Below are 13,987 nucleotides of genomic sequence, written 5' to 3' on the forward strand. Positions count from 1 at the left end.
GTTGATCATTTGTAACCCTGTACAAGATAAGTTGGATAGGAGCATTTGCTGAAGGTTAGCTAGCTGAGGAAGAAAATTAAAATCTCCACAGACGAAGTGCAAGGCTGAAGGATGAAGCTGGTTGATGATCAAGTTAGATATTTCATGGATGGCTTCATAAGAAGGTGCTGGGGGTATATATATAACAACTACATCTATGAGGACCCTATGGTAGCTGAGAGTAACAGTAAGCGCTTCGTACGCTGATGTTTGGCTAGAGGCTTGATGAATGAGTGAGGTTTGTGAGCTCTTAAAGAAAATTGCAACACCACCTCCTCTTTGCCCAACTCTAGAAGTGAAAGCAGATTTATATCCAGCTGGAACACAGGATATAAAATATTCTTGGTCTTTATCGAGCCAGGTCTCGGTGACACAGAGGATATCGATATCACTGGCGAGAAGAATTTGGTCAACGGTATCCAGCTTATTGCGAAGGCTTCTAACATTCTGGTACAAGACTCTGACTGCATAATTCCGGGGATCTTTTTTAAGGCACATACCTCATTTTTATTGAAGGCAGGCTTTCTAGTTCGTCGATTCGTGACCCATGTTGGGATGAGCATTCCCGAACTGTTTATTACTGGTGATCGCAGGCCGATGGAATCAGATTACATACTTATATCAATGATAAGGTAGAGAAAGAACAAAGTCCACTCTGTAATGCTGGCCCCCGATCTGTACGGCTCAATACGAGCGCTCATAATTTCTTTTCTACTACCTTCCAAATTTAATTTTATATGACTTATTCTAAACGATTTTAATATTTATGCATAATGATGCATTTCAAATTGCTGCAAAGTTCATTCGCAGTGTTCTGCATTATTTTAAAGATCCATAAAAACATTGTCAGAATTTGATTAATTTATTTACTTAATTTAGTTTAATTATATAGGAGGTTGGGTTTCGCGTAGTTTTGAGTTTGCACTAAAAAAATTAGGACCATGTCGTGTTAGCACGTCGTATCTGTTAACTGTATACACTGAGTGGACAGAAATCATGGGATACATATCTAGGGATACATTAGGCCACCACACGGCCAGGCACTGGTTCAATAGTTCACGAAAGCGTTCCACAGGTATTTCCATTCATGCTTGCTGCACCGCTGTCTATAATTCCGTCGCATTCCTGGGTGGAGGATCCAAAGTTCGAACGGACCTTTCCACAGCATCCCAAAGATGCTCCACAGGGTTCATGTCCGGTGAACGGGGAGGTCATTCAATGGTGGTAAAATCTGCGGAATACTCTTCTAACCATGTTCTGGTCACCATGGTTCTGTGGGAAGGCGTACTGTCCTGCTGGAAAAGTCCATTGACCTGTGGGTGCACGATGACCATGAGAGGGATGCAGATGGCTTGCAAGGATGGACACATAATCTGGACCGTTCAAAGATGCGTCTAGATGTACCAGAATTCCCAACGTGTGCCAGTTGAACATGGCCCCAGACCATTACCAACCGTCCACCTACTTGAACAGTTTCTTGTTGACATGACGGGTGCATAGCTTCGTGCGGTTATCACCAGATACGCACCCTCCCGTCCATCCGCTCGAAATAACTAGAAACGGGACTCATCGGACCAGAAGACTAGTCTCCAATCATCCAAGGTCCAGTGACGATGTTCTTTCGCTCAGTTCAGGCGTCCTGGGTCGTGGTGTTAGCAATGGGACTTTGGTGGGTTGGCGGATCTCATAACCTATTGCGGCCAATGATCGCCTGATGGTCTTGATGGAGACGTTTCTGGTACCTCCCTTGTTGAAGTTGGCGGTGATTTGCGCCACTGTTGCTCTCCGGTTGGCTGAAACAATGCGAGACAGACGTCGACGGCTGCGTTCAACCACCATCTTTCTCTGCCCACAGCGCTGTTCACGATGAGATGTTATTCCGGAAATGGCGTATTCCCGATACACTCTTGATGCTGTCGAACGGGGATAGTGCAATTTCTGTACCACCTCCGCGATAGAGTGACCCATGCGTCGGGCACCCACTATCATCCTATTACATACCTGCACAGAAAAAATATTTTCACTATAAATAAAACTGCTTGTAGTATTAATACTTTCAAAGTCGGTTAACTCACGACGTTTATCCATACTTACATCGAATTACTGTCTACGTGAATGCAGTGATGCAGTGTCCCTATATACTTGCCAGCCGGTGGGTTCGTCCACTAGCGAGAGGGGTGACAGCATCGCGTTGCCCAGGAACCAGGTATCCCTTGAATTCTGTTCTTTCATTGTACGAGTATATATCTCATGATTGGTAGGCGTTTACGTGGGAAAAAAAACGAAAGTTTCCTGAAGAAAAAACCATGCCATCATCACCTGAGATGGACTCACTAGTGCTCATTTTGTCACATAAGTGACAAAGAGAGATAGAGAGAAGCTGTCTAAAGAATTTTGAGGGCTGTGTATAGTGGTTTAGTTATTGTTATTGTTGCTCCTTAGAAAGTTTCTAGACCATTTGATACAGTAAGGGAGAGGGGAGAAAATCTATACTATTTTCATAAATAAACGGTAAGGAACTCTGGTTCTTTCCCCTTCTCAAAAAAATCAATTCTCTATAATAATAAAAGAGAAAGTGGCCTGATGAAAACTTTCCTCTAGTCACCTTGTTGATTCCCCTGAGCGTCGTCTTGTAGTTTGCAAAAGATGGAAAAAGGGTGGTCGAGACAAGCGGATCTGTACAAATTCCTTATCAGGGTGCCTAAGAATACAGTTGCCATAGGATTAACATTAATCCTATGGCAATATTAAATTTATTAAGCAAAAACGGCAAAAAATGAAACATCCACGAAAATCCCACCAGTGCATATTAAAATAAAACTTGGAACAGAATTATTTAGGTAATAAATCAGTAAGAAGTCTAAACCGAAAAATGTGAGATTTTAATGAAATATACTCCAACATGCATGAGTTATACCTCTCTCCTAGAAAATCATGGTTAATTCCAGAAATCACATGAGAACTAAACGGAACAGAACGTGATAGAGTAAGGACCTCGATCCTTTCAGAAGCGGTGTGATAGTAGGTTGTAGCATATTAGGCGTTTGTTCGCCAGAAAGCAGCTAAATGTGGGACGGAAAATCACCTGTTGGAAACGTCGTATCCAACAGTTGGATACGATGTTTCCAACAGTTGATGGAAACATCGTATCGCTGCCATTAATCTTAAACCAAGTGTGTCACAATTGACTCCCACATCATGTCGACAGTTGAAACGGAAGGGCAGGATCAACAACCATTGCTGCGCTGTTGCTGCTACTAGGCCGAAGTCGTTTCCTGACAATGCGCATTATTGCTTATCCTAGTACAGAGGACGAAATCATTAGACAATCCAGCAGTAGCAAAACGTGATGCGGAGTGATGAATTATGTTGCACAGTTCAAGCAATCAGGAGGATGCATACGGGTGCGAGAAAAACAATCTAGTGAAATTGCTCTTTGTGTGTATGTGCAACAAAGAATGGTTTCATCAGATTGTACTGAACGAACAGCGAAATTCGGTGGTGATAGTAGCGGGATGGCATGGGGCTGTTTAGACAGTTTGAGTTTCATCCACTAGATACCATCGATGAAACCATAAATGCAGCTGTCTAACTATGGCATTCTTTACAATATTGCCTTACCTGAATTGCGGCAATTTTTTGGTCAGGGACTTCATTGTTATCAGCTGACCACACTTCGTATTAAAAAGACCCATCTGTGAACAGTGGTTTGAAGTGAATAATGAATAAACAAAAATTAAATATTAATTCATTTATTGCATATACAGCAAGCCTTCATAGCTAAAGGTAGATAATTTAGTATAGAGCAATGGTGAACCTGCCATTTCCAACCTAGATTCTCGGTCTGAATGGAACTGAATATGTGGAACCATATCGCGGAAATTCTGCTCAAAAATTGTGAATTCAAATCTAATCACAAGCTTGGGAAAGACGTGAAAGCAAGATTCCGGTATTTACATGACGAAAAATTGTCCTCAGTGTGTTACTGATATCATTAAAGTCTTCTGTATAACACTCGATATTATAAATTGTTCGTAGCTCCAAAGCGAGAAAAGACTTTATGAATGTGTGATTTTAATGGTCCCAGTTCTGCCGAAAATGACATGGTGGAGAGAACCTTTTCCCAGCAGATTCCCTCTAGATGTAATGAATTCAAGAATAAGAGGTTAAAAACTTCCATTCTTGAGTACAGCATAGAAGTTTTCAAACCTTAAACTAATTAATTAACATAGTTAATGAATATGTAACTTTGATGATTCCAGTTCTGCTGAAAATGACATGGTGGAGGAGACTTTTCCCAGCAGATTCCCTCTGGATGTAATGAATTCAAGAATAAGAGGTTAAAAACTTGTTAATTTTTGAGTACAACATAGAAGTTTTCAAACCTTAAAGTACATTATTTAAATAAGCAAAGCGTCTGAAAGGTAACGCACTACATGTGTTACATTTCAGCCATATTATTCTGTAATCAGAAGGGTATCCCTTGAAGGTTATTATTATATTAAAACCACTCTTATACCACGTGAAAATTAATAATATAGTTTATTAGGCTATTCGGCTACATTACTATACATTAAGGTGACGTTTGTGGTATTTTACCGATACCCATCATCAGACCAAGATCCTGGGGGAACAAAAAATAGAAAGGATTACAAATTTGAATATTTTAGAATATTAAAATTATTAATTTACAATATTACTATCACGGTTTGAAAATTATGGTTCTATAGTATTAAGTTTTGAATTGCCGTCACAATAGAAAACAGGAAATCCTGTTTTCTAACAAACAGGATTTCCTGTTTGTTAGAAAACGTAACCTTAATGTATACTAATGTAAGCGAATAGCCCAATAAACTATATTATTAATTTTCACATGGTATAAGAGTGATTTAAGATAATAATAACCTTAATGGAAAACAATCACGTAACGTCCTTCCCTAACTATATTGGAATCTCCTGATTTTGGTAAGATAGCGTATTTTTTATGTTTGTTCAACTTTAATGAGCAATATTGTTGGTGACTGTGATGATAGTTAAAAAAAGAATAAATTGAATAATGTATCTTTTGTGTTTTTATTAAATCCAACACTCTTGAAAAATTAACAGTGTATTAGAATAACTATGCAATTTGCGATCAACAACAGGACCAAAATTATGCGAACATATCAATGTTAATATTATATCTGTACTTCAGTGGCATTAATACTATTCGTTTTACTTCTGAAAATCCCGGCGTATTTTTCATTGAGGCCAAAGAAGGCGTGAGAAAACGGTTCAAAGAGTTCTGGAACTGCATAAGGATAGCATTTTCTGTTGTTACAGATTGTGTTCTTAGGACAGCAGGAATACGACTCTTGACAGCGACAGGACGATGTGGTGAACAACGTGAATGGATCGCTCGTGACTGGGTACAGCAAGTGTGGCCAGCTGGACACTGATATTTTTCGCCTGGACATACATTAGTGGTCGCCTCTTGAGGTTATAAATAAAATAGTTCTGTTTTTGGCAACTTTATTACCGAATCACAAAGCCGAGTTGTTTCGTTGCATATAGAGCCTGTAGGACAACAGCTGACTTTATCAGGGCAACACACCGCTTTTGAATACGGACAGCATCCATAATTTCCTGATTTCAACAGACAGCAAGTTGAAGCTGTTAAACAATAAAGAAAAATTGAAACGAAATCTATTCAAACGGGAAGGAAATTTTTCATGAATAGAAATATTTTCTACAAATTAATTATAGAAAAGGCTGAGTTTTTAATTGAAAAAAAAATCAATTTAGGTTTAGGTGATAGTTTCTGCCATATTTAGTTATATGTAGAAAAATATGGAATGTTATCATAACTAAGATTAAGTGCTTCGACATTTATCGATCTAATAAGATTGATTTCAAGACCAAGTTGCTCTTTTGGTATACTATTTTTGCTTTCTCGAATGCCATGGTTCGCATTTGGCATACTAAAAATCTTAGGATGACTATAGCAGTCATCGAAATCCATATAATTATTAATAGTCTTATATAAAACTAGAATTCATAATAGATAATGATTTTTGTAGAAATTAGCCTATGACGCCCACACAAACTCTTTCTCATTAGATCGAAAAGGAAGTAATGTGTAGAAATAATTCTATATCCAGATAAATTTTGGCGGACCAGTTAATGATTATGGTTTTCAAAAACAGCTTACCTCCAGGACATAATTGTTTGTCACCAGGACATATGCGAGCAGTAACAAATCCTGTGATCAAGAATAACATGAGGAAATAGAACATGTTGACCCTGCAAGTAAATAGATAAAAGTCCATTTTATTTTTTTAATTTTTGCTGTATCTGAGCGAGTATCACAATGGTCATAATAAACAAAATAAATCTCTTTATTGCAATAGTACGACACTTCAAGGCCAATATCCGGGGTTTTACATTGAAAACTGAATTAAGGGTGGAGGGTTCACATCGAAATACTGAATCACCAGGCTTCTCGTGTAATTTGTCAAAATATTACATAAACTACAGAGATGAATTAAGATTACTACAAAGAATAAAGTAAAATAAAATTATACGGAATTTAGAAAAAAAGGTGACAGCAGATGACACTTTCCAACTGGACTTCTCGTGATATCACATTGGCATAAACCTTCTGTCTTACAATGTTATGCTTGCAATGACATCTTTTTCTGTACTTTTTGTTACATATAACTTGATTAAGATCTGCATCCAGGTTCTGGACGGTCTGAAGCACGTTGGTGAGAATGATGCGGTCAGCTAGGTGGATCCTATTATAGTTGTTGCAGAGAGAAGGGGGAAAGCCCAGGGTTTGATGTGAGATCCTCCAATAGCAAATGTTCCACATATCAGCAGAGCTGATGTAGCTTGTAATCAGTTTTACCGTGGTAATCAGTCGGTAATCGTCATTCCCCCAACATCGGATGGGAAAAGTCCCGGCTTCGAATCCCATCAATTATGCAAGGAACTTTTATGGGCTTTTTTCGCTACGTGGCTGAGTTAGTCGGTTTCATGCGTGGACAGCAAGTTCAACCCCCACCCCGGAAATTCGGGTTTTTCTACTAGCGAACACACTTAATTTATATATATATTACACATGAGTAGATGAATTAGTTCTGGGTGGCCTAATAATTAGCGAGGTGCAGTCTTTATTGACATTGAAAATATCTTTAGTGAGTTATTTGAATTTTTGCGTTACGAAAAAAAAAGGTGAAATAACGTAACATACAGTAATATCTGCAGCCCACGTTGTAAAATATCACGTAATATAGTCTTAACGTATAATGATGTTATGTCATATAATATTCTCCAAACGAATCGCGTTTCAATACAAAGCAAGTTCACATGCGCATATATTACTACGTTTAAATAATTCATCTAATTGTTTAATCATAATACGCGAGAAATTATAGTCTCTTTGGAGAATATTATATTGTAGATTATTTCAAACGAATCGAATGTCAACACGGAGGAAGCCCACATGCACCTCTTAACATCTTAAACAATTTAAAGAAGTGTATAATATAAGAGACAGATATAGTGCGAGTTCCTTCCGTCGTTATGGAAAACAATAGTTGTTGTTGTAGGGTTTTAGAAGTCCACAACGACTAAGGCAATATTGCTCTGTGTATATTGTCTGTAAATTGCGTGCGTTCTAAGGTCGATTTTCTGTTTGCTAGAAGAACTCGAGTATCCGGGAGAAAAACCCATGCTACCATCGCCTGAGACCGGATAACTCAGCCTTGTTCTAAAAAAGACCCATAAAAATTCCTCTTGTCATTGACGGGACTCGAACTCAAGTCTTTTCCACCCGATGTGAGGGAGGACACCCGCACCTACCAACCATGCTACCCACGAGGGCAAAACAATAGTAAATGCAGAAGTCCTCCAACTACAACTGCAGCCCAACGTATGAGAGAATATCGCCAAAGTTAAGAAACAGAAATTAGAAGAAGAAAAAATCCCGAACTTCCCAAACTCCGTCAAAAAAACCGCAGCACAATTTATAAAAGAATATCGCCAAAGTATGAAACAGAAATTAGAAGAAAAACCCAACACTTATCAGTATACGTGTGAAAACGCTGGACAATGTGTGAGAGAATATCGTGAAAGAAACAAAAATTTAAAAACGGTTGATAACCCCCAAACAAATTTTCGTTGCTATGCCAATATAAATTAAAACAAGACCTATAAAGAAATTAAAAGAAAAATCCATTTGGATATACTTGCAATGAATGTGACCGGTTATGGCTTAAAATGAATTTGAAACAAGTTCCTTACAGTGACAAATGGGCCTGGAGTACTGGGGTCCATAGTTTAACAGATATTTATTTAAAGTATACCCAGTATAAAATAAAATAAAATAAAATATTTCCAGAAGCTTTCGGAACTCGTGTCCCTTTCTCAACTGACAGAATTTTTTTGAATACATTACAAGCAAAGTGTGGCACGTTACTCATTCGTCATTGTTGTAGCACGGACGTGTGCTGCCTTGCGCCAGTGATCATCCATCAATAAAACGGTTGTCTCCAGGATTGGATGTATACGCATGCCTTTCTGGCGATTTAATGCCTTAGGGTTGTTCATTATGTTTAGTGACTCTAGCCATAGGCGGTGGCGAAAGTGTCGCGCGTGGTCCACTATCTCAAAGTCGCGCTTGGGGTCAAGATCGTGGTTGGTAGCCCAAAAATGTTCTGCAAGCGCGGACTGGTCAGTTTCGGCAAGCCGGATTGCTCTGTCGTGTTCCGTGAGGCGATCCTGGAGACGTCTCGATGTCTCACCTACGTAGCAACTGTTACAGGCCCTACAGGTGATACGGTACACTACATTGCTGCGTAAGACAGGTGTGACAGGGGTCTTCACACTGGAGACAAGTGAACGTAGGTTCCTACCTGGTAATTGTACACATTTTATGTTGTAACTTCTCAGGATCTTCGAGATACGTCCTGACACTCCTGGATAGTACGGAATGTAGGCGGATGATATGCCGACTTGCTTCGGAGGTCTTGGGTTGGAAGTAAGTTCTTGTGCCTGTAACAAGCATCTGTTTAGTACATGGGATGGATAACCGCATCTGGTTAAGTCCGCCTTCACACGGGAGATCTCGTTACGTCTAATTGTGTCGGTGCTGGAATGGCTCCAGGCCCTGGAGAACAGGGTGCGGGCAGTGCTATTGAGATGGCTTGGAGCGTGGCCGGACCCGTAGTTGGTGAATTGACCGCACCACATGGGTTTGCGGTATACTGAGGTCTCTAGATGTGGGCCTACGCGATGCACCAGCACGTCCAGAAACGGGAGCGAACCGTCCACCTCTGATTCTACGGTAAACTTGATGAAATTGGATAGAGAGTTGAGGTATTCTAGTAGTACCGTTTCAGAACCACGTGGTATTATGGTAAAAATATCGTCGACATATTTTTACCATAATACCACGTGGTTCTGAAACGGTACTACTAGAATACCTCAACTCTCTATCCAATTTCATCAAGTTTACCGTAGAATCAGAGGTGGACGGTTCGCTCCCGTTTCTGGACGTGCTGGTGCATCGCGTAGGCCCACATCTAGAGACCTCAGTATACCGCAAACCCATGTGGTGCGGTCAATTCACCAACTACGGGTCCGGCCACGCTCCAAGCCATCTCAATAGCACTGCCCGCACCCTGTTCTCCAGGGCCTGGAGCCATTCCAGCACCGACACAATTAGACGTAACGAGATCTCCCGTGTGAAGGCGGACTTAACCAGATGCGGTTATCCATCCCATGTACTAAACAGATGCTTGTTACAGGCACAAGAACTTACTTCCAACCCAAGACCTCCGAAGCAAGTCGGCATATCATCCGCCTACATTCCGTACTATCCAGGAGTGTCAGGACGTATCTCGAAGATCCTGAGAAGTTACAACATAAAATGTGTACAATTACCAGGTAGGAACCTACGTTCACTTGTCTCCAGTGTGAAGACCCCTGTCACACCTGTCTTACGCAGCAATGTAGTGTACCGTATCACCTGTAGGGCCTGTAACAGTTGCTACGTAGGTGAGACATCGAGACGTCTCCAGGATCGCCTCACGGAACACGACAGAGCAATCCGGCTTGCCGAAACTGACCAGTCCGCGCTTGCAGAACATTTTTGGGCTACCAACCACGATCTTGACCCCAAGCGCGACTTTGAGATAGTGGACCACGCGCGACACTTTCGCCACCGCCTATGGCTAGAGTCACTAAACATAATGAACAACCCTAAGGCATTAAATCGCCAGAAAGGCATGCGTATACATCCAATCCTGGAGACAACCGTTTTATTGATGGATGATCACTGGCGCAAGGCAGCACACGTCCGTGCTACAACAATGACGAATGAGTAACGTGCCACACTTTGCTTGTAATGTATTCAAAAACATTCTGTCAGTTGAGAAAGGGACACGAGTTCCGAAAGCTTCTGGAAATATTTTATTTTATTTTATTTTATACTGGGTATACTTTAAATAAATATCTGTTAAGTTCCTTACACCTAAATCACCATTGGACGAAGTAAACGATGGAATTGAAGGGCCAATCATAATGACAGATTCGCTATGTTCTGCAGGGGGAAAAAAAGCTGAAAATGCAAAATTACAGCAACGAAAACGTACGTTCGCCCGTATTATAAAAATAATACAACGGAGCGAGAAGAATCTCGATTGGAAGCATCATTTTTGGCTGTTTTGTTAAAAACTCAAATTTTAATCGCCATGCAGTTTTTTGTCAATCATATGACCGGAATAAACATTAGTTATTGCAATAAAAACTGAGTTCGATGATCTAATAAATTAGTGTTAATACAATTTAAGATTAGATTACTAGAAAATAAAGTAATCATTTGAAAAAAAAAAAAATTCATGTGCAGAATAAAACAGAGAAGTCATAAGAGCGTGATTGCATATCACACTTGCAAGCACTGTTAAATACAGACAGGTTTTTTTCCAGGAACTTAGCCAAGGGATTGTTTGCACCAGAATAAATACTTGATGAATGACTCAATTATTTAGCTTAGCTGGACAAAACAGTGAATACTAGAAAACCCAGCCTGCTTACTCCAGCCAGTTTGCTTATGTATAATTTAATTGTCTCGGGGTCTGTCAGCAAATTGCTTTTCCGAACGTGGATCACTGGCAAGTGTGACTCGATTTCCCGGTAAATTAATCGCTTTAATGCGTGATTTTATTCATTTAAGTTATTCTAGGTTTACAACTTTAGCGGATTGGCCACTGAGCAGATATCGGAAAAAAATAAATAGTGAATCAATTCAGAAAAGTTTCTTATTTTTTACATCATTAACCCTGTGTGTTAGTTTACGGTTAAAGGTCATTATATTAAAATTTAGTTTAAAAAAAAACAACAGGACGTATTATCCAACACCTAGTAACTGTACTATATATTCAAATTTCCGTTCGAAGATATTCCTGGGAGAAACTGTATTATGAAATCGCTGCAGATCCACTTATTACAGTCGACCTCGTGAAGTACGTACCGTACTTGTCGCTTTTTGCTGATACTGCAACCACCAGATTAATATCTTAGCATAGTGTCGAAAAAACGTTTTGGGCCATGGTCTGAATTTGATTCCTAGATCTACAGGCTGACCTTCAAATTGAAATATTATATTGTTCTGTTATTCTCAATAATAAAGCAAAGTAATCTATGCACAAAAATATAAACTCCATCAATGGGAAAAAGTGTTTTAATGAAGAATTAAATTTGTTTGTTTGTTTACCATGATTACTTTAAAGAACTGTTTTGTCTCCTCCACATGAAAATATCAACATTGGACTAGTTAACAAATCCGCCTAGCTTATGTACACTAACCTTCACAAAATATGAAAAAGAAATTAATTTATGCCCACGGGTATTTTACTTTAATAATGCGGATACACTTTCTCATTCATTTTACTCAACCTCACCGGAAATATACACCTCAAAGAGATCTCACCTAAGATACCTAGTTACTAATCCCCACAAAACAGCAAAATAACTTTAGAAAGCTTATTAATGTGATGTAAGTCGCGCTGTCCATTACGGTTACAGCCTACACTTCAGAATTTCATCGTAAATTATGCTAAATAAAATGCTGTGCATGCATCACAACATATGAATTAATGTGAATAAAGAATTTAAATTAAAATATATACAAATAGTAAATATTCTGACTTCTATCTCCTTATCGAAAATAAATAAATCAAATTCGAATAAGGCTTTACATACCGAGGTTCACAATTCTGTCAAATCGAGAGGAGCAGGTGTCTGGTAAACTTCCAAATGATTCTGATTTCTTAAACAAGTGAGTATCTCTAGAATTTTAAGTGGTAAACAAACTTTGCTATGCGACATGAGATTGCATTGTTTTTGCGTTCTTTTTAATCTTCAGCAGTGTCTTTAAAAATTTATACCAGTAGATAGCAAAGTTCGTTATCTCATTTTTATTGATAGCCACATCTAAAATAACAGATAAATGTCTACAAAAGTCGGTAGAATCGGTATCGTTATCAGTATCGGTATCGATATGGTCAGTTATCCAAATAATCCCCTCTTATATTGCCTGCTTTATATTTTAAAGGTTAGAAATTGTCCAGGAGAAATTTTGGTATCTTTTAGATTTAACTAAATATTATTAGAGTCAAAAGATAAGATGGCCATATTGGTATTAAAGTTATTTTGAGAAATATAAATGATACTAGAAGTTACAAGTCTTCGGTAACGAAACAGAAAGTAAGCTACATTGCAAAAAAAAAAACAAAAAAAAACGTTATTCGTATTTCCAGCACTAAAAAGTAAACGATTCCGCCTTGGACTTCGTTTAAACTCTATTTTGACCATATTTGGAAAACATTTGTTCCAATGCTCTACACCAGGGGTGTGCAACCCAGGGTCCCGAGACCCCTTGGAGTTCTCGGAAGAAGTTCAAGGAGTCACTAGGGAGGGTCGCCAATATTGCAAAAGAAATAAGACCCAAATATAATGCTTTTATCATATCGCGTGACATTCTAGGAACTACAATGTCACGCTAAATGATAAAATAATTATGTTTGGATCTCATTTCTTTCAAAAATTCCTTAATTGGCCACACTCCTCGTGACCCCATTGTAGTTTCTACAATGCTACACGATATGATACAATAAATAAAATGTAGTTGAACAATCGGGATAAACCTTCTGATTTATCCTCCACCTTCGATAGCTGTTATTGTACTTGTTATTGAAACTTAGTCTGTTTCATGGACATGACATTCTTGGTTAAATGCATGGAAAATGAGATGTGAAAGGTAAAGAGAGCTTCTATTTTACTATTCTTGTGCTTGCTGTTTTTCTATTCTTTATATTGTACCATCTTCTTTGTATAAATATGATAAATACTATTCAAAACCTATAAATGACGTATTTTTCATATTGTTCCTTTGATAATGATAATGCTCCAATATACACAACCAGATGTGTCCATGAGGAGTATGAAACTGAGGCTAAGCATCTCCCATGGACCGCACGATCACCAGACTTAAACGTTATTGAGCCACTGTGGGCATATTGGGAGAGAAGACTGAGAAGCAGATTTCTTCTTCACCACGCGAGGAGCTTGAAACATTCCTCCATGAAGAATGGCCCAATATTCCCATTAAGACAGATCTAGATTTATTTAAATCTATTCAACGTAGAATACAAGCTGTTTTAAAAGCAGGGGGTGACCCACACTATATTAGTGCATTGTAATTCTTAGTACAAGTGTTTCCATTATTTTTTTCTATCCCTGTATCTGTAAAAAACGCATAGTCGTTCCGGTTCTGTTGCAAAGAACGTCTATAAGACAAACTAAAAAGACTTTGTAAGAGATTGGTCATTAATTAACCTCACTACCCTCTTTTGAATGGAGTCTAGAATCCTGAAAGAGGCTTTAAGGACACCATTCCAGTTGT

General features: G+C 38.8%; 1 protein-coding gene across 1 annotated transcript in view; it reads left to right on the forward strand.

Moving 5' to 3' along the window:
• Positions 1-13,987, forward strand: part of LOC150079306 (progranulin-like) — a 149,650-nt gene that overhangs the window by 49,421 nt on the left and 86,242 nt on the right. Inside the window, exon 5 of the mRNA XM_090383027.1 lies at positions 5,234-5,447. Within this exon, the coding sequence (XP_090239153.1) occupies positions 5,234-5,447 (214 nt within the window). The remainder of the gene's footprint in view (positions 1-5,233; positions 5,448-13,987) is intronic.

Source organism: Mastigoproctus giganteus, chromosome 10 (assembly GCF_048544385.1).
Source record: "Mastigoproctus giganteus isolate SK-2022 chromosome 10, ASM4854438v1, whole genome shotgun sequence".
NCBI classification, from domain to species: domain Eukaryota; kingdom Metazoa; phylum Arthropoda; class Arachnida; order Uropygi; family Thelyphonidae; genus Mastigoproctus; species Mastigoproctus giganteus.